The sequence below is a fragment of the Lentinula edodes genome (assembly GCF_021015755.1).
Source record: "Lentinula edodes strain Le(Bin) 0899 ss11 chromosome Unknown C8R40scaffold_17, whole genome shotgun sequence".
NCBI classification, from domain to species: Eukaryota; Fungi; Basidiomycota; class Agaricomycetes; order Agaricales; family Omphalotaceae; genus Lentinula; species Lentinula edodes.
The window spans coordinates 415,313-435,150 of record NW_025764323.1 but is presented as its reverse complement, the minus strand read 5'-3'; the positions used below and the strand labels follow the sequence as shown (position 1 = coordinate 435,150).

Below are 19,838 nucleotides of genomic sequence, written 5' to 3'. Positions count from 1 at the left end.
ACATACACGGGATGATCAGAAATCGAAATACGCGACTTCGAAGAAAAAGATTGAATGTAGATGGAGAATGAAGTGGGGAGGTTCAAGTTGAATAAGATTTGGCTGGTTATCATCTTACGTCGAGGGGGTGCTGTAGAGATTCCAACAGAGGCGCAGATGGATACCCGAGGTTCCTTGGAGCTTTGGTCCAGGTTGAAGGTTTTCTGTTTGCACACATAACTCATCAAAACTTTGCACGATGAAACCGAAGCAAAATCCTATATAGGATGAACCTCACCGTTCGCCCTGTACCTCAGATCGCTATGGTTGGCCTTGTAGGCGCGGCAGAGTTAACACTGGTGAGGCGTTTGGTCGGACAATATTCCAAGCAAGTAGAAGGGGAAGGTGGAATCACTACCGGGCGTATCTTCCATCATCATAACGCAGCGCTATCGAAAAGGTTCCAGGAAACAAAACTACATTGCAGGTTGTGATGGTAGGTGTCTAGTCGACTACCTAGTATGATCAGAGGAATTTATCCGGGTATTAGCAATTGTCCTATATAACTAGAGCTGGTGTCGCGCCTTCGTGTATTAGACGAAGTCACGAGGAATTTGGATGCGTATGCGGTGAAGATTTACCAGGAGGAGAGGTGGGAAAGAAATAGCAGGTAAATACCTCTGTGGCGATAATTGAGGAAAGTCCAAGGTAGCGGGATTTTTACTCATACCGTGTGAAAAGGTGCACGCCGACTCATCGTTGCTCATGTTCACACGGTGTACTCATTCTGCGCAGTGCGGAGCATTTATACCAACGCAACAATGACGACCAGATGTTATTATCTTTTTGCTCCTTGTTCTCAGTTATCATCGCAGTTTATAAAGCATAAACTTTCTCTACTATCTCCAACAGCCCTCACTCTCTCCAAATGAACGGAAAAGGATCACTTTCCGCCACCAACCTTGCGGGTTATCACCATTACAACTGTGACCTTTTCATCTACAATACTTATAACGGGATTGAAGATCCTCGAATTCCTCTTCATCATCTGGTCTACGAGTCAACGTCAACGACACTGGATGGAGCCCAGTTCAAGCGAGGTCTAGACTGGGAAGCCCATCTATTATCATGGCTTGACGAGGAGAATCTTCTCTTGACGGTCCCATCGTACCCTTTGAAAGGCGAAGATTTCGTTGAGAACATTCTTGCTGACGAACGAAATCATTTCTTCGTCGCCGGTATCTCTTTCGTACCTCCACAGGAGCATTTCGATGAGATCTATCGGAAAGCAGGCTTGGAGCCGGTTAAATTTGGACTCGCAAAACCAGACCTTGTAGAAATCACGCGTTTAGAGGACGGTGTGATGTGGAAGGTCATTGACGCTAAAGCATCCAGAGCGGTGAAGGTATGAAAATGATTTGGATCTACAGAAGAGTCGTGTACTGACACAAGTCCCCAGACTTCTCATCATGTTCAGATATACTTTTATACTCTATGTCTAAACTATCTCCTTCCCCACTCCTTCTTTCGGGCGACCAACGCTGCAGCTGTCTGGCTACCTCCCGAAGATGGCTTCGATACTAATCCTCCCTCTTTCGATGATCTCAAAACAGTCGAGATCTCGTTACTTTCCTTCCCATTAGACGACTTCTTGTTCCGTCGCCTACCCGCAATCCTATCTATCCCACGAAAAGATGTATTCTGGCATTATAATGCACTTTGTCATGGATGTCCTTTTTCCAAAGATTGTCAACAGAAAGCCGTTGAAGAGGGAGAGATTGGGAGCATGAGTAACATCTCTATACCTGAGGCGAAGCTTTTGCGTAATCTATTGCAAATATGGCAAGATACGGGGGTTTCTCATCCTCGAGGGGAAACCGATATTGAAGATCTAGCACTTCTACTTGAAGATCGTAAAGGAATGCAAAGAATAGGTAGTTCATATCCAGTCACCCTGCGCAAAGCAAAACGTATCCTTGCTCTGCCTCCTAGAACCAGGAAGGCGTCAAAGGCAACTGCTGCAAGTCCTATACTTCAAGCTGCGAGAACTGACAAGATTCAGGTAGATCCTTGTGGCCTATACATATGTATCCATTCCATTGACTATCTTCCTTTCAGATAATCCCGCGTAGAAACTTCACTTGTCCAAAGACTGAGGATATCGCGGCGGTACTCTCATTACTTTTAGATCCCTCTGCGCCAAGCGGTGCCTCGAGTATCGTATCGTTTTCCATATCCACTTTCACTTCTGTTCCACTAAGAGGAAAAATCCCTCGTACTGTACACGGTGATCGTACCGACCTAATCCCGTCCCTCGCATACATCATCGATTCGATTCTCACTCTCAACTGTTCCCTACAAAAGCCTCCTCGCACGCAATTCTACGTATTTTCCTCCGCAGAACACTCTGCCCTGCAAACCCACTTCATCGATGCAGCTCTCAACTCGTCTTATCCGACACAAGATATCCGCGTCTGTATTGGTGCACTCTCCCAAGGGGCGTCACTTTTACAAACAACGTTTCAACCTATACTCCTTTCCGGAGTGCTCCTCGAATTCCTTATCAAAGGTCGACGAAGGAAACATGATTTTCAGGTCATTTTGGAAAGGATGAATCCGACAGAGTCAACAGAGGGAACTCTTGAGGAATTGAAGCAGCGGGTCAAAGAACAAATACAAAGACTCCAGAACGATGATTATCGGAAAGCCGCACAGGAGCAGAGACGAGACGAGCTCGGTCAACTGCCACGTATCGTAGTATTGAAAAGGGAAATTGAAAAATCTCTGGCTTTACCTATTCCTGGATTCTGGAACCTTGCGGAATGCGCTTCAGTTCTCCTTTCTTCTTCAAGGTTGCGGGAGACACAGTGTCCGAGTGATGAGGAAATATACACCATGTTCGCGAATGGTAATTCGCCTTCGGATTTGTTAGAACAGAGGAACAAATCTATCTACGCCGTCCTGAACAATTTACGCTCGCGCGTTTCTAGCGCCAATGATTTCCTGCTCATCAACGAGGCGAAGCCTCTGACATCTACTTTTATGGATATCTGCAGAGAAGAACATCTACGAAAACTCTTCTATATGCAACAGGTAAATACGTTCGCTTGTTTGTTTTCCTGACAGCCCACTTATAATCATCTTTAGTTCGAGATACTTACGCGTTTGTCTGAACTGTGGCAATCTCGCATAGATGGTTGTCCCGAGGCGCCTATTCTTCAATACCATTCTACGCAGCAGGGCTCGAAGCGATTGGAACATTCATTTATTCTCTTGTCTGGAAACCTAGATATGACTGCGTCTGACAAAGACAGGACCTTTTTTGACTATCTTCTGGTTGAAGATCGAGATTGTGACGATTTCGAATCAGACGCTCATATACCTGTTGAAGCGCTATTTGACGATCTTGCTGTGTCTGGCTTGGTCTTCCCATTGAATCATTACACGAAATCGCGGTGGCAGTCACAGAATACTATTGTTCAGAAAGAGCTTCTCCTCGCAGACATACGAGATATTTCTGTCGAGGGATTACGAACAAAAGTCACAATACAGACCTGGGGAGCCGCGACATTCAAATTCTCAGAGGGTTGCACTTACCGTATATCTCCTCGCTTGATTGATTTCAACATTAGCAAAATCCTTAGTGCGCTGTTTGAGCTTGACGTTCAGCATGAGCTTGAAAATGCTTCGGTTCCCTACATCCAGATCATACGGAATCCGAAATCGTTCAATCAGGAGACTGTCAGCCCCAATACGCGGAAGATGCTCGAGAAGGCGGCCGGCGATATGCAGAGCTTATTCCGCATGTTGGATGGTCTGGATGTAGAAGCTGCAAAGCCCTTGGTACTAAAAGTCTCGCAGAATCGTGCCGCTCGGCATATCTTATCAAATCGATTATCTGTTATTTGGGGACCACCAGGTATGAATTTCTGCAACTTGCGCGTAGAACAGAAATCCATATATTCTTCTCATTCAGGGACAGGGAAAACTCACACTATAGCATTGTCATTGCTCAGACTTTTCAGCTTGTATGCCAGTAATACGCGTAGTCAGACTGACCTCGATATATTGCCGCCAAAGGTAGTCTTTGTCACTGCCGTAACACACGCAGCTATCGACGCGGTGCTGAAAAAACTGAAGCATTTGACTCAATCCTATAAATCTATCGACTCTCTTCCAACAGAATGGCTGGACAAAGTTTCCATCGAGCATGTCACGAATGGAAATGATCATGCCGCTCCCTCGGGATCTACAGCATTTTCGCTTTACGCAGGGACAATATATCAGGTGAGGTAATATAATTCAGGTCAAAAGCCACTTGCCAAATGATATCCACGGCAGTTGTACAATTTCTCAAAACGACATTCGATTTTGGTGGACTGCATCGTCATCGATGAGGCTGGACAGTTGGCCTTGAGCTCTGCAGCTCTAGTTCTTCGCTCCCTGCGACCTTCAAGCCGCATTATCATTGCCGGCGATTCAGAGCAGCTGTCTCCAATCTTGGCAGTCAAGTATCCCCAGCTCAAAAGTGGACCTTTGTTTGGATCAATTCTTGACTCCCTGATGTTCGTTTCCCGTCCAACTCGGACTGAAATCAGTGATACTAGACCTTCCTCTCCATTACCTGACGACGTTTCGGAAATGTCTTCGCAGGGTACAATCGTGCAACTAACTGAAAACTTTAGGTAGGGAGGACTATATACCAGTGCTTGCAGCTTGCTAATTATGCATCGTTACAGGCTTAATCCAGATCTGGGAGAATTCGTATCAACAATCTATTCGAAAGCTTTTAGACCACAGAAGGTTCAAGCTCGACGGATCGCTGTTGCCCTCAGCTCAATATCCCGAATGGAAAATCCTCAAGCCACCAATGAATATGTTCAGATTCTAAATGCTGTTCATGATTTCCTTCTTGGGTTATCGAATGTCATGCTGAAGCGACCTCAACGCTTACTTTCCCCTCCCCTCATCACCAATCATATAGTAAACTCACATTCAAATGACTTTCACTCAGCCATGGATGTCGTCCCTCACCCTTTGTCTCTTGCCTTGATACAGTTACACACTGTCAGCAGGAAGCATCGTGAAAATGTCGGGTATGAATTACACGTCAAAGCTGAGGCAGCAGTAGCATCTGCGCTTGTTGCAACAATACAGGAATATTTACCAGGGGAAGATATATTTGTAGCAACACCACATCGCATCCAGAGGCAAGCTGTCAAAGCGGCATTGTCTGTAGGACACTTCGATACCTCAATAACTCTCTAAAATATTTGACAATATGACCATAGAAGGAGGGAAAGGAAAAAACACAATTAAGTCCACAGTGACCGTGGATACCGTGGAACGCTTGCAAGGTGCGTGTAGTCAACGAATTTTGAGTCGGTACTCATTTTATCTTCAGGTTCAGAAGCAGCATTCGTCATATGCCTTTTTTCTCTCCCTCAGTCGCATATAGCTGACTTGCATTTCTTGCTTGAGCGTCGAAGACTGAATGTGGCAATCAGCCGAGCAAAATCAATGTGTATCTTAATATCATCGGCCGAAGTACTTCGGCCTTCCGTTGGTGCACTCACCGATGAAGAAACCGCCAAGGGCTACACATTTTTACGAGCTTTCGCAGATAGAGCATGGTCTTCAAACCTTACCGTCGATATCGACGCGTTATGATCTAGAATGTTATTAATCATCATCTATGGCCAATGGACATGTATGTAGAAGTCGAGTATGATATCGGTATTGCTGCAGCCTGGAAATTTAAGGCTGATCTTCATTTATCTCATCCGGGTTGTTGGCGAACTCTTCACTAAATACACGACTACTCCGGTTGATATACTGGCCAGTTGTCTCTGCACTTATCTCGTCGTGCCGCTGATACTCAGAGGGTAACATGACAGCTCGGTCGATTGCAACGGGCAAGCCACGGTGGCGGCCACGAAGCATGACCAAACAGACGATCAATTTGGACAGTGGTCGGAATGCGCCAGAAAAGGAATAGTTGGCCTATGACATTTGAGCAAAGATGATCTACAAAGAACTTGGTAACTCACTGTAGGAATCCCTAAACTCAAACCAACCGTCCCATAGGCAGATGTCAATTCAAACACTAAAGCAAGGATACTCAGTAGATGTCACCTGAAAAAGAAGCTAGCAGACAGACCGATATTGAAAATGTTGAACCATGTCGCCTTGCTGGTGTCGTCAAGGTTTGGCCTCTTTGGATATAGATCGGCGAGGGTTACAAAGATGCGTCACACAAATTTCACGTACTTCAATGATGCAAACAAGGAAAAGAGCAAGACCGAGCCACCACATATCTGAACACGGAACGCGTGAATCCCAGTATACCACGAACTGGTGAACTTACCGAAAGAAAGTTGCTTCCTAGCGTGCATAGCAAGATATTTACTCCACACAGTCATCCTGGGACCGGATAACTGGAAGTCAGGATCTTCATCCGTAATCATCGATTCTCGATATACGCCGAGAGATTGCTCTTCGTAGACGTTGGTCGATCGTACACTACTGGATTTCAGCGATGTTGATGGTTGCCAAATTGAATGAATCTCACCTCATAGCTATGGGATCTATTCAACAAGAATTTGAGTAACAGAACTTGGTAGTCGCACCCGAAGAGACTTTAAAATAAGCACTTACAAACGCTGATGTACATCATGATCACATATAAGACCCTTGAGAAGAATTGAGCAACACGATGGTTGACAGCGGCACGACTCACTTGACGGCTGGTGCGAGCGCTGAAAGTGTGACAGTACCAAAACCGGCAGCTCTGACTGCTACCGCTTGAAGGACCCCTATGATGAGACGCACACCGACAGGTATAGCATCGATAGCTGGGGTTCCAATGTCTAACACCATGAAGGAAAGCCAATCTGTAACGCTAGAAAGGAATTTTATTTACAGGTTAATTCTAAGTCGCGATGGACTTGCGTACTTGAGTGCAACCACAACTATCAGCAGGAACCAAGTCTGATGTGAAGGAAACAGGTAGATGAAACATCGTCGGGGATGGTCTAAGAGGAATTGTAAGGTTTCATGGAGGCGTGAAGTCCGAGGAACTATTTTGGACAGAAAGAATCTGATGATGTAGATACTAAGTGACACTGACTAGAATGTAGAGAGATAATCGCACATTTCAGCTCGTAGGCTGATGATTTCCCGATTAAGCAGATATTGACAAGAAATTTGCGATTGTGCACTCACAATATGGGCTAAGAATTGAACAGGAAAGTAAAATCAGCAACAGTTTATATGGGGAACGGCAATGCACTTACAAACGCAGTATTTCCAGCCAATATAAGAATAACCATAAATACAATTACTGGGTACGCTTTCTGGAAGGGTATCATAGAAGTATCTACCAATGAGGTGCCGGTGTTTGTGTAGGCTGACACAGTTTGGTAGAGGGAAAACCTGCATTGTTCTTCAGTGCAGCTTCGAAGCCGATCATGGAGAAACGTACCATGTCGAAGACACAGGGCGATGTAGAGCGGGTGGAAGAAAGTCGCTGTTCCATTTTGATATAGACATATAAGATGCTATGACCACAAACGACACTAGCTGAATGCCAATATGATACTGGGCGTAAAATGAATCAGAAATTACTGTCTTGTAAGCATTAATGAAAAGCCTACAGCGCCAACAATCCAGAGCAAAGCATTGAGTGCGCGATATTCGACACCGCCGAGTTCCTATCTATTATTAACTCGATATCTGCAGTAAAATGATTTATGTCATACCTCCAATTGTTCGTCGGAGAGCAATGGAAAAGCAGAATTTCTACCGACAACGGCTTCGAAAGAGATATACGGCACCACCTTGGCACCAGGGGGTATATTGCCCCCACGTTGTGAGGCAATGGTAGTTGTAATTGGTATAGTAATAGTCCGTGTAAGTTTGTGTCTTAGCTTTGGGAAAAATTTGTCGAAGAGTTTTTGCAATATTTCATGGGGCATCGGAAATCCTCCAAAGCCACTATGCTTGGTGCCTCTACTAGATTTGTAGGTACTATATGTGTGTGACGTCATGAGAGGATGAGAGGGTATGGACATCCGACGCAGGGATCCTGGGATTTTCATGAGAGCTATCATCGTGAACGCTCTGAGAAAACTTACTGCGGTCATCGGGCTGTAAGGGGCTTACAGTAGGCCGTGCAAGACCTTCTTCCTCGTGTAGTGGCTCTATACGTGCACGACGACGGGGAAGGGTAGTGCTGAATTCTACGGTGGGAGTCCGAGGGAACTTAGAGCTTTTCGGTGCCACCGTATCGAACCTGTGCAGCGAGGCTGCGCTTAACGTGAGAGACAGCATGAGATACAGCAAAGAAGACAACATACTGGAGTGTCCTTGCGGTGACGATGGCCTAGAAGGAGTACCAGGATCTGACAACCGGCGGGCCATGATTCTGGGGGAATGAGATCGCATACATGTAATCGAGTGATCAGTCAACTAACCCTTTGACCGGCGGTTGATTGTCTGGCGGAATTACGGAAGGGCGAAACTGGCCTCGCGAAGAAGGTTGAGGATGAGAGTTGATAGTTGCAAAACGCGCAATAGGTATGCTGTCTCCCTCGCTGATCCATCCGCTAGGATTCACCAGCTTGGGCGCATCGTCCATTCGCCTAATCATGTCAGTCCTAAGCTTCTTCGAAGTTTTGCGCCCTTTCTCTCCAAAAGATTCACTGCTATCCTGCCGCGTCATAGGAAGCTGCTCTTTTTTCCTGCTGTTGAGCAAGCTGACGAGCAAGCGGCACCAACGAACAATAGCACTCCGCTCTTCTGAAACACTGGGGGCAGGAACCTCCTTGCTGGCAGCGACGCTTTCGATTAGATGTTCGAATTTCTTTTCAAAATAGTACCTGTATTCACACGAAGATTAAGGTTAGGTGAAGAACCATGAATGTAGGAAGGGTTTGTCTCACTTCCGAATGTAAACCATCACCCAGGAAACAACAACCTAGCAAGATAAATTAGTATGCAAAAATGAGGGAATTGGTGTGATACGCACTGGGCTTCCAAGACACATCTGTATAAACAATATAACTTGCTGCCAGGGTGTTAAACTACTCAGATCGAGCGTTGCCAGACCGCAAACCGTCATTGCGCTGACACAGTTGAACAAAGCATCGATATAGCTGATCTTGTAGCGTCCATTACTTGCATAGAATATAGCAGAGAATATTAAAGGGGTGAAGGTGCTAAGACAAAGTTATTGAGCAACGATATTAACAGGCACATGAAAACTTGCAAAAATAAGATATGAATCCGATAAAAATTGAGATGTCGCCTGATGGATGGTAGCATCGACACTGGCTAAATTACAACGAGGAAACGGCCCCCTGTTGGGGAACAAAGCAGAATGGTGGTACAGAAAGACAAAGATCCGAAGTGAGAAGGCAATATTATGATGACGGAATAATCTCACGGACTCATCCGTCAACGAAATTAACTTTTGGAGTTCTATAGTATAGAGACTAACTCTCTGTTAATAGACTCAAATGCAGTACACTACTCAGTAGACTATGATATATAAACAATCTGCAGGACAAGAACAGAATGGTATGTAGAATCAGATAAGAAGACAAAAACACACATGAAGGGATGCAAAGGTAATAAACAGGTGAATTAATGTTGACCAACGATACAAGCAGTGAATGAAAGTAGGAGCGAAAGTCTATGATGAGAGCTTGAGAAGCTTGTCCCCGTTCTCGGCTGACTTCGAAGCAATATTCGTCCGTTGCTCTTCCCCGAGGTCAGCACCCTTGATCATTATGGCCAAAAGATCAGTAGCTTTTGGAGCATCGATAGCGATGTCGTCCAAAAATTCCGCAATACCGAGGAAGCCCTCTTCGAACGCTGAAGCTGAGCAAAGCTTCTTCGATGAAGCCCGTTCGAAGAAATCGCCAACCAATCTTGCATCAGCTTCCTTCGACTCGATGGCAAGAGTGACAAGTTTGTCGACAAGACTATGGTGGTACATTGAGGGAAGTTTTTCAAAGTAAACTTCTGCCTCGTCAAGGCTCCGAACACCGAAGAATTCCTTGGTATCCTCGGAAATCTTCTTCTTGGCTTCATCTTCCGACATTTCCTGCTCGGGTTCGTCCGTAATCTCCTCCTCCTCTTCAGAATCCGACTCCTGTTGGGGAGCAGAATCCTGATCGACAGGCTTCGTTCGAGGTAGCAAGTTGAGACGTTTCCGTTGGGGTGCAGGCTCAGGTGCACCACCTGATCCCAAATCAACACTTGGCTTCCGGCTGGGAGGCCTGCTCGTTTTAGTAGCAACTTCAGCAGCCTCGACGTTTTGGAGCATTTGGAACATGTTCGCATTGGAGTTTGTCCTCGAAAGTGACTCGCGCTTGCTCTCTTTCTTGCCCGCAAATACGCTACTGGGCCCAAACGTCATTGGTGCGCCCTTGCTGATTTGTCCGAACTTCGACAAATCTCCGACTTTGGCGGGAGGACGAGGAGCATTGCCAGTAACAGTCCAGCCATCAGCGCCGGCTTGGTGGTCGTTTCTATCTCCGCCACGACGCGAACCAGTGCGGGACATGCTAGTGTTCATTTGCCGGGCGTACGCATCTTTCTCTGCGACAGCCTTCTCCTTCGCAGCCTAAGTACCGATGTGTTGAGTAAACGATAAAGATAACTGATGTCAAGGTCAGGGGCACTCACTGCTTCGTGAATTTTAGCGAGTGTAGTAGGTGCTGCGACGGCGTTCCTCTGCTGCCATTTCCGCTCACGGAGCTCAATAACATCCTGAAAATGCATGAGAAGATTATTTCAGAAAGAAACCGAGGTTTTATCATACCTGTAACATAAATTGCATACGGGAGTTGACATTGGTACTCTTCGTCAACTCCTTCATGCGGTCAAAGTAGACATTCATGTGTGCACGAGCTTTAGGCGTATCAAGCATCTGGCCAACAGTGATGAGAAGCTTGCACAGCGACTCGATTTCTTCTTCTTCTGGGTTCTCCACGTTGCCCAAAAGTTTCTTGACACACTCGTGCATAATACGCTCCGTAAGCATCTGCAGTTTGAAAAGTTCACCAATGAACTTGATGAGACCGAGACCCTGACGTTTCGCCTTCTGAGCAGCGTAATATTCGTCGGAGTATAGGGCAACCTCTTCCTCCTCCTTCGTCGTATTGGCAGCTTTCATTGCTTGTTCCTCTATTGCCTTTGTGGCAGCAGCAGCAGCGGTAGCCTCTTTATTGAACCAACCGCGTTCGAAGTCCTCCTGGCACCTGTTGAGCAGGTACTTACGGAAGAGATTACCGCCTGCAATGGGCTTCCCTTCCGCATTTCTAATGCCATCATCCTGAACTTTGGCACTGATCTGTTCCATCATTTTTCGACAAAGGCGAGCATACATCTCTGACCAGGTTGCCTCATCGGTTGCTTTTTCGAAAACGAGACGAATGACTTGAATCAACGTTCGTCCATCCTTCTCCTTCTCTGATTTGTTCGCCCAAGCGATAATTTGATCGGAGATCGAGTCGAACTTCTCCATCGTTAGTTTGTTCAGCAAAGATTTAACTTTGCGATCAACGATCTCAGGAGAGTCTTGATCAACATTCGCGATGGCTTTCCTGTCCCATCGGTTCTCGGACAATTGCAATGGAGCGACAGGTTCAAGAGGAATACCACCAGGTCCATACGTTGTACCCGCATGACCGTACTGTTGGTGGTGTGCCCCAGGCGGAGCCTTATTGGCATCGGGACGTTTATCCCCACGTTTACTCCTGGTGCGGCCAGTGTGTAACTGTGAACCAGGTCCACCAGAACTGGTAGTCCGTTGTATACCCTGGGGACGGAAAGGAGTACCGGCACCACTCATCGACACAGTACGACCAGGATTGGCAAGCTGGAACCTCTCTTCACTAGACAGCTTGCTGGCAGATCCAGCTGTACCAAAGTTGCCCATTCCACCGAAAGGAGTAGGAGCTCCTTTAAATCCAGCTCCTAGACCAACAGAGGTCGAACGCACTATGTTGCCCGGTCTGGTACCGCGCCCAGACTGAGTACGAATAATGGGGAACGGTGGTTGAGAAGGTGGCTCAAGACCGATAGCATCAAGAGCAGGGAGATTGTCGGGTTTTTCCTTGCAAACGGACATAAACTGAAGCAGGAAATCTCTGTCGTATCTGCATGATAACTTAGTAGCTGAATCTTTGAGTTTATGACCACCGCTTACCTAAACTTGCCATCCTTGGCGTTGACATTGAGCTCAACTTTGGGACTTTGGACGCCTTCAGGGTAAGATATACGGCCAAGGTCCTCAATGATACGCGCTGTGGCTAGAGCAGATGGTAGAGGCGGAGGAATGTTTGTCTTACCAGCTACAGTTGATAGGTCAAGAGGACCTGGTCGGCGTTTCGGTAGAGGCTCTGAAGGACGAGCAGTATCGATCCGAAGGGCCTTCTTCTCATCAGGCTTTATCTCGGTAGCTTTCGCTTCTGGACCGTCTGTATGAGGCTTGTCCTTTTCAATGACTTCGCCTTCCTCCTCTTCAGCTTTAGCTTCAGCCTCAAGCTCAGCTTTAGCCTTGGCTGCAGCGTCTTCCTCTTCCTTCACAAGACGCGCTTGTTCCTCCTCCTTCTTTTTTTCCTCTTCCTCCTGACGATGCTTCTCGGCTTCAAGTATCTCCTGTCGAAGACGTTCCTCCTCAGCTATGCGCGCCTTTTCTTCCTCTTCAGCCTTTAATCTCTGTCGCTCCTCTTCCTCCTCCTTTGCTTTGCGCTCAGCTTCCTGTTTGGCTATACGTTCGGCCTCCTCCTTAGCTAGACGGTCAGCCTCTTCCTTAGCTTTACGCTCAGCTTCCTCCTTAGTTTTACGTTTAGCTTCCTCTTTCTCCTTTCGCTCAGCTTCCTGCTTTTCCTTTCGGAGACGCTCTTCCTCCTTCGCCTTCTTCTCTATCTCCTCCTTCGCCTTCCGTTCCTTCTCCAAAGTTGCAGCCTTTGCTTGCATTTCTTCTCTTTCTTTTTCCTCGCGCTTCTTCTTGGAGTCAGGCGCCACAATCGGGATAGCCCGTCTACTTGGCGAATTCAGTCCGGAGGGCGAGGGTGTGGGTAAAGAGGTGACGATTGATGGAGATGATTGATGGCTCGGACCTTTCTTAAAGTTCTCGAGATTGACCTCAGAGCCGTCAGCGCTCTTGATTACAATCTTCGAAGTCGGTCGAGGAACGAAGGGATTGGCGTTGTTATTGAGCCGAGCACTACCTGGCATCGTAGCTGACGAGGGAGTAGGAGGCGGTGATGAAACGGCGCTAATGCTGTTGGATGATAAATGCGAAAGTGGTGCAGGATGGGGGCTGTGAGGAGCAGCCGAAGCATGTGAAGACGTTGGTGTACCAGGAGGGCCACCTTGCAGTGGAATGGGAGGATTTCGTGGAGACATTGGCATTGAAGGATGAGGAGGACCTTGAGATGAGGGATGATGTGAAAGGGGGGGATGCGGATGTTGTTGGGGATGAGGTGGAGGCATTTGTTGAGGCTGCATATTGTATGCCCAGGGCATGGGATACATATATCCACCTTGTTCGGGAGGCATTCCAGGAGCCATGTTATACTGGTTGTCGTGAGTTTAGCTAACGGTACACTGGAGAATTGTATAAATCGCAAATAACTTACATAGTAAGGGCCCCAGCCCATTTGCACAGGAGCCTGCATTTGAGGAGGCTGCACATTGGGCTGTTGACCAGGATGTGGATGAGGAGCGAGGCGAGGACTTCCCATGGGTGGTTGCATCGGAGGTCCAGGTGGAGCATTTGTACCATTAGGAGGTCGAGGACCATTACCATTCGATATTTGCTGCCTAGGGTAATTCGGTGATCTTGGTGTGCTAGGTACACCAGTTGCCACAGGATTTGGCGGGACACGCATACCAGCGGGCACAAATGTGTTATATGATGGCGCACCCATTGGAGCGTTGGACGTTGAGGACTGTTGAGGCGGTAGATTCGACGGTCGCATAGAAGGAGAGGAAGAATCCGAAGTTGACTGGGGAGCGCTCTGGAAAAATTTTCGGACATCGACTTTCGGTTTTGTGGGTGCAGAGGTCGACGATGATGATGTCGATGCACCTGAAATGGAGGTTGAGGAAGAAGTTTGGCTCAGCGGCGGTTTTGTTGAAGATGAGACAGAAGATTTCCCATTTATCTGACTAACGGCAGCTGGAACCGAACCGAAAGACTTTACGCCTTCAGATGAGGATTTAATAGCGGGTGTAGCTGCTGGTGAGGAGGATATAGGTGCCGAGGTATCGTCTATGGACCCAAAGGATACCACAGAGCCTGTTTTATTGTTAATCCTTCTACACAAGAGAAAAAAGACGACACGCATACCTGTTTTTGTTGCACCCACGTTGTTACGGGGTATACTGACGCCATCTTTTATAGGAATTCCTTGACCAAGAGTGCTAGGCCGTCTAGAGTGAGTAGCATGCGCTGGGGCAGAATTCGATGGTGCAGGAGATTGGGAGCGCGGCGAGGCAGTTTGTGGTGGGCCTTTCGACCAAGCCGACTTCGATGGTAGCTGGGTCGCAGGAATCTTTGATGTTGCAGCAACAGAAGATTTGCTCATTCTACATCAAAAAAGCCGCAAATTAGGCCTTCCATATTGCAAAAAAGGACGGAAGACTCACGAATTTTTGTGACAAAAGAGTATCGGTTGAGATGGTACTGATTTCTGGGTATTTCTTGAGAGGGTTGGTCGTTAAAAATGACCTGCCAGCAGGCTAGGAAGCAGCTGGAGAAGAGATGGGTTTGTTCTAAAGAAAACAAGACGGACGCTCTGTGCGGCAATCCGGTCTGAATGTCTGTCCTTGATGAGGAAGACGAAAAGAGCAGGGCTGAAAAACCAGCACCGCGTGATGAAATTACCGGCACATCGGCAAGCTCCGGCCTCGACCGTTGACTCGTTCACGGTGCCGGCGCTGCTTTCAGCTGCAGATGGCTCAGAATCAGATCCATTCCATTTGGCATGTTTTCAAAATATCCTTTTGGACCTCGCCTCGTGAAAAAACCACATTTCTCATTACCAAGAGGTGTCTGTCGCGAACGTATCCTAAGTTCATTTCCCAATCGCTTCCAAGAATTGCCCCATAAAGCACGAGGAGACACCTAGCCAATGACAAATGACATGGGGTTCATCATATTTCTGAATCATACTGCTTATTCCCAGTGCTGCTACTGTAATCAACGGGTGGCTGTTTCGTTAATGTGTCGGCATCGTGTCAGAGTAGGGCAGAAAACCGCTTTTGCGTCATACTTCACTGAACTGTACTGACAGAAAGGATAGCGGGATCGTGCGGGATCTGACTCTGAGTTGCGCGGAGCGTACACTGAACGTCGGTGAGCAGATGTAGGAGTGAATTGAAGAGGTACCTCACCACGTTGATTAGATTATTCTAAATTTACAACAGCTACTGTAAGTACTGTCTCAGTGCTTCAGCTGCTTGAATAATATCAACACATGCATGAAATTCAACTATTTATGTTTCAAGAAATGACTCATTGATCAAGCTACAAGAGGCTTCGAGAGACCTCATTCCAGCCATCGACCGAATCTCTTTCTGACTCCTTATGACAAGCCTTGCCCCCACAAAAGTCTCCAGATCAGGTAACAGCCGAAGGATTACCAAACTCATGCTGAAATGGGCCACAGCCTACCAGACATGTCTTCCCGATCAAGAAGGTTCGGTACTCTTCCCATTGATGAAAGGTGAACTTTGTTGCGCAAATGACCTAGAGGGGTAAAAAGCAGTTACTCTCTAAAGTTGTTCATAACCACCGGCGCCGGTTGATGCATGGAAAGGAATAACAAAGGGCCAAGCTATCGGGACAATAACATATCCAAAAAGGTTTGATAAAGGTGATGAAGGATTTCCTGTATCATAGGCTCGCAGCATGTATACGGGACGGATCGTGGAAGATGACTCTTTACCTTTCGCCGTCACCAACAATTCCATTCCAGCCTAAGTGCTTGATTACCCTGCCGCTGCTGCTGCCTAACCTGTTCAACAATCTTTACCGGCTTGAAACAAAGTGCTGTTAGAATCTCGAAACATGTAGCTGATTGCGACATTGAGGCAGAAAAGGTGGGACCCATGATCCCCTCAAAGATTCCCTCAAAGCAAGGGAAGTCCTTCGCCCAATTCTTTCGCCAGACGGGAGCAAAGAATGGCAAACTTGCCTCTGAGTCTCTGGAATCTGGATAACGTTCTTCAGTAATTTGGTACGGATGACGATGAAATCTTAGAAACGTGTATACGGAAACGAATTTATAATTACTGAAAATGCATCCAGAACTAATTCATGGTAAGATCTGCAATCGAGGGCAGGGAGTTTGCGTTGTAATGACAGAATGTAATCAACAGGAAGAAGCTCATCACACTCACTAGTGCGCTGCGACATCTTCAAACAGATCAAGATCATTGTACAAGTACAACAAAACTCTACGGAAAACTATATGGCGACTTTTGCCGATTCCTTCTGGTTCAATCCCAGATAGATATCAGTCGCCTGCTCTCTTACACGATCTTCGGGGTCTGGAAATGAAGACACTATCGAGGAGAATGTATCCGTACCGCGTCCTGCAGCGGCAAAATGAGGTCGAGATTCGATAGTCCGATGCCGAGTCGTGCGTTGTTCTTCGGAATCCAGGGCAGCCGACGTCAGATCAAGACTCGTCATGACGATGATCATGGTAGGTACGATTGCCTGCAGTGTAGGATGAAAATTTTAAGTTGCAGACGAGGCGTAAAGGAATTGGAACACTCGCAGTAAGTTGAGCAATAGGATCATAGATGATGTAGAACGCGTTGTTGTTCAAGAAATAAAGAGTGATTTCAATGACCAGAGCTGAAGAATAAATAGCACCGGACTCGATGACAAGAAGTAGGACTCGTCGATATTTGAAGCTCGAATCATGAAGAGAACTATTTTGGCGGCTTACCCACCTTGAGGGGACTGTTGAGTAAAGCTCAAACCAGAGCTGCGACGAACGACTTACCAGATTCGGGAAGCAATCAAAGAAGTAACAACGACGTTTGTCGCGAGCGATAGAGAGAATAACGATCCATTCCATCTCTCCAGGTTAGATCCAAACGCGCTATGCGTAGTCCGTGCTTCCGCGAATATGACCGCTTGGCCAAAACCGCAAACTATGTTGGGAGCCGGTTGTTCAGTAAAGACGTATCCGCTTGAGAATATTCGATTACCTGCGGAAGCAATTATCAAAAGGATTGGAAGGATGGACGGCAACCAGCTTTGCCCCCAGACGTTATAGCATCTCCACACCTGCAATATATCAAAGCCACGTATATCAGCTCAAATATACTTCTGCTAGCATTGACACTCACCATGATACTGTCCCCAAGGATTGAATTGACAGTGTGTATCGTTACCTTTGCGACATTCGCAGGAATGGAAACATCAGAAAAAAACACTATGGGATCTTTCAAAACGATGAATCCTTCTATCAACCGATAGAATCCTAAAGAGACGTGGACGGTGGAAAAGAGGAACATCATGACCGCAACGCCAACGATGATTTTACTTAGAGAAATTCTTCTCTTGTACCGTACAATGAAGAGGTACGAGAAGAACAGCAACAAGTTAATCCCTAGGTAGGATAGCAGCAACAGACAAATGTGGTTCCTCAATCAGTCGTCAGGGTACGCAAAAATTTTGAGGAATAACGCACCATAGAATAGCGTCTCAAGCCAAATTGCAGTAAGGTATGCTCGGTCCAAGGAAATTTGAGAGCTCGGCATGACCGTAGAGCAGGAGGTGATGCAAAAGGGTGTTTACCAAGTGTGCTTCATATACGTATTGACTTATCATCTGGGTAGAGTTTGATTCTATGGTTAACGTTAAGGCACTGGGCTCAACAAATAGACGAAATTTTTTTGAATTGAAATCATTTACGGGATTACTGGGAGATTACGACAGAGTCTGCGAAAACCCATCACGATTTTCAGCTTTGTCCGGTTCCTATCAAAGCGATTTGTGGACAGCAGTAGACCAGGGAAGCACCGCCAGTTTCATCGATGATCTTTGGGAGCATCCCACCATAAGGTACCAGGAATGGAGATAAAGTTGAAGCGAATACAGAAGGCTTGAGTGGAGTACTGGGCGATGAACTGGGATGTTCATCATGATTCTTTGTTGAGCTTTGCATATGCAGCATATGGCGCTCTCTGACGCTCCTCACATACATCAGCACCTTAGCGTATATTGATTGATATTAGTTATTACTTGGTGGGAAGAAGCGGGAGAGAGATCCGGATGGATGATGCATTGAATGAAGGCAACGATCCAACTAGGATTCCAAATTTGCATCTTGCTCTGTATTGATGTAAGGATCCAATCCATGAATGTGAGTATTACGAGGGATTCATTGAGCAGATCGATGAACACAGTGCAAGACGGGGATGATATCGGTGTAATAGGGCCGGGTGCATTAGTTGTTTTCATATGCCACAGTACAAGCGAAATAATGTTCATCCCAAAGTCAGCTTGAGTCTTTCTTCGAAAGCTAAACCAGTATTTGAGTCAAAAGTAAATAAACATGTAGAACTAAAATCCTCAAGTACTGACTCTCTAATCACTGATCAAATGGGGAATTCATGCCTCGCGGCTTCGGCTCTTTGCAAATGCGTTCAGCATGAGGACTGTACATAGCGGCCAAGGACATGTCGAAAGATCGAACGACACTTACCTTTCTACCACTAACATATCTTCAATCCAACCTATCAAGTAGCTTCCAATTTCAATTCTAAAGCTACAATGACTACAACGATCACTCAAGAGGTGATGACCATCGATCCTAGAAGTGTTTTTCTTGATTTCTGAATGAGCAAATCAGCAGTTTCCAATGGACCTCTGCGAGTTATTGCAAACGCTTTCATTAACAGGAGGAACAAAGCTTAATGTGAGCCACAATCTGTCTTCGTGATGACTCTTGTTTATTCTCCTGGAGATAGCAAAAAGTGAGCGACATCGTGGAATCTCCAAAGCGAGCAGACGTCCAGGAAGACGTAACAATGTCCGACGATCCGAGTTGTCAGGTGAGTCCCGGAAAATCGCATGCATATTCATCCGAGTAATTTGCCTCTGCAGTCCGACAAAGCAAAGTCGGAATACTCCAACACCAGCACAAAAAGCGAGTCCTACGGATGTGCGTACCTACGAGCCATACAAGCCCAACTGGACACGTATCCCACCACCGGAGGCGAGTACCTCGAAGCCATCTTCACCCACCGAGAAATCCTTTCGTCATATCCCCAGGCGCATCAGGAGTGCGCCCGGGGATTCAGTGATCTCGCTTACATGCTAGAACAGCGAGCGTGGAGGGCCGATAGAGATGCAGATGTAGAAGCAGTAGTTGCTTTCAGGTACGAGGCGTGGTCTATTGCTGCAACAATGTGAGTTTCGATCTCGGCGGGAAGAGGGAATCAGATTGATAAACACATGTCCCGTTAGGACACACTATACGCATGCATCAGAGAAGAAAGCAGCACCTCTCAGCGCTGGCCCTTCTTCAGCCAAATCAGCACCAGTTTGCGTCATGCAACCAGCATGGTGATGGCAGCTATGGTTGCCGCACGAGAACTCAATCCACACTTTTCAAGTAGTCGTGTAGCTGTAGACATATTTATTTATTCGCTGGTCACAACATCCAAAAGAGTTACAACGTACCATGAGGCTTAATATTGTACGACAGCAATTCCAATTATGACTTTTCACAGGTATGGTCTTCTCAGTTACAACGGGGTGATTATTTGAAAAACATGGGCGGCAAGAGTTTATAGATATTATGATTCGTGATGAT

General features: G+C 46.5%; 7 protein-coding genes across 7 annotated transcripts; 3 read left to right on the top strand and 4 right to left on the bottom strand.

Moving 5' to 3' along the window:
- Positions 1–907: 907 nt before the first annotated feature.
- On the top strand, positions 908–4,275 carry C8R40DRAFT_1160716 (uncharacterized protein; the record flags this gene model as incomplete). Its single annotated transcript, XM_046230048.1, has 5 exons — positions 908–1,384; positions 1,439–2,041; positions 2,098–3,072; positions 3,127–3,898; positions 3,956–4,275. The coding sequence occupies 5 exons, from the start codon at positions 908–910 to the stop codon at positions 4,273–4,275; spliced, it is 3,147 nt and encodes a 1,048-aa protein (XP_046086548.1).
- A 345-nt stretch (positions 4,276–4,620) lies between these two features.
- Positions 4,621–5,649, top strand: C8R40DRAFT_1160715 (AAA domain-containing protein; the record flags this gene model as incomplete). Its single annotated transcript, XM_046230047.1, has 4 exons — positions 4,621–4,664; positions 4,719–5,214; positions 5,300–5,336; positions 5,384–5,649. The coding sequence occupies 4 exons, from the start codon at positions 4,621–4,623 to the stop codon at positions 5,647–5,649; spliced, it is 843 nt and encodes a 280-aa protein (XP_046086547.1).
- An 87-nt stretch (positions 5,650–5,736) lies between these two features.
- On the bottom strand, positions 5,737–9,303 carry C8R40DRAFT_1045369 (cation transport protein-domain-containing protein; the record flags this gene model as incomplete). The annotated part of the gene is made up of 17 exons (XM_046224299.1): positions 5,737–5,982; positions 6,030–6,085; positions 6,140–6,194; positions 6,250–6,296; positions 6,347–6,501; positions 6,633–6,671; positions 6,719–6,880; positions 6,935–7,107; positions 7,275–7,413; positions 7,463–7,578; positions 7,635–7,691; positions 7,740–7,989; positions 8,057–8,448; positions 8,489–8,858; positions 8,922–8,956; positions 9,008–9,197; positions 9,236–9,303. The coding sequence occupies 17 exons, from the start codon at positions 9,301–9,303 to the stop codon at positions 5,737–5,739; spliced, it is 2,550 nt and encodes an 849-aa protein (XP_046086546.1).
- Positions 9,304–9,673: 370 nt separating this feature from the next.
- Positions 9,674–12,118, bottom strand: C8R40DRAFT_1045328 (armadillo-type protein; the record flags this gene model as incomplete). The annotated part of the gene is made up of 3 exons (XM_046224295.1): positions 9,674–10,609; positions 10,672–10,755; positions 10,808–12,118. 3 exons carry the CDS (start codon positions 12,116–12,118, stop codon positions 9,674–9,676), a joined length of 2,331 nt encoding a protein of 776 aa, XP_046086545.1.
- Positions 11,961–14,737, bottom strand: C8R40DRAFT_206199 (uncharacterized protein). Its single transcript, XM_046234340.1, has 6 exons — positions 14,647–14,737; positions 14,348–14,586; positions 13,635–14,296; positions 12,339–13,572; positions 12,197–12,279; positions 11,961–12,146 (listed from the first exon to the last, which is right to left on the bottom strand). Exons 2-5 carry the CDS (start codon positions 14,583–14,585, stop codon positions 12,254–12,256), a joined length of 2,160 nt encoding a protein of 719 aa, XP_046086544.1. The 5' UTR covers position 14,586; positions 14,647–14,737; the 3' UTR covers positions 11,961–12,146; positions 12,197–12,253.
- Positions 14,738–16,682: 1,945 nt separating this feature from the next.
- C8R40DRAFT_1045453 (uncharacterized protein) lies at positions 16,683–17,778 on the bottom strand (the record flags this gene model as incomplete). The annotated part of the gene is made up of 5 exons (XM_046224304.1): positions 16,683–16,962; positions 17,016–17,166; positions 17,224–17,302; positions 17,365–17,627; positions 17,709–17,778. 5 exons carry the CDS (start codon positions 17,776–17,778, stop codon positions 16,683–16,685), a joined length of 843 nt encoding a protein of 280 aa, XP_046086543.1.
- Positions 17,779–19,150: 1,372 nt separating this feature from the next.
- C8R40DRAFT_1020692 (uncharacterized protein) lies at positions 19,151–19,435 on the top strand (the record flags this gene model as incomplete). The annotated part of the gene is made up of 1 exon (XM_046223001.1): positions 19,151–19,435. A coding segment is annotated over one exon (285 nt), but the record flags the coding sequence as incomplete, so codon positions are not given.
- Between the last annotated feature and the right edge of the window lie 403 nt (positions 19,436–19,838).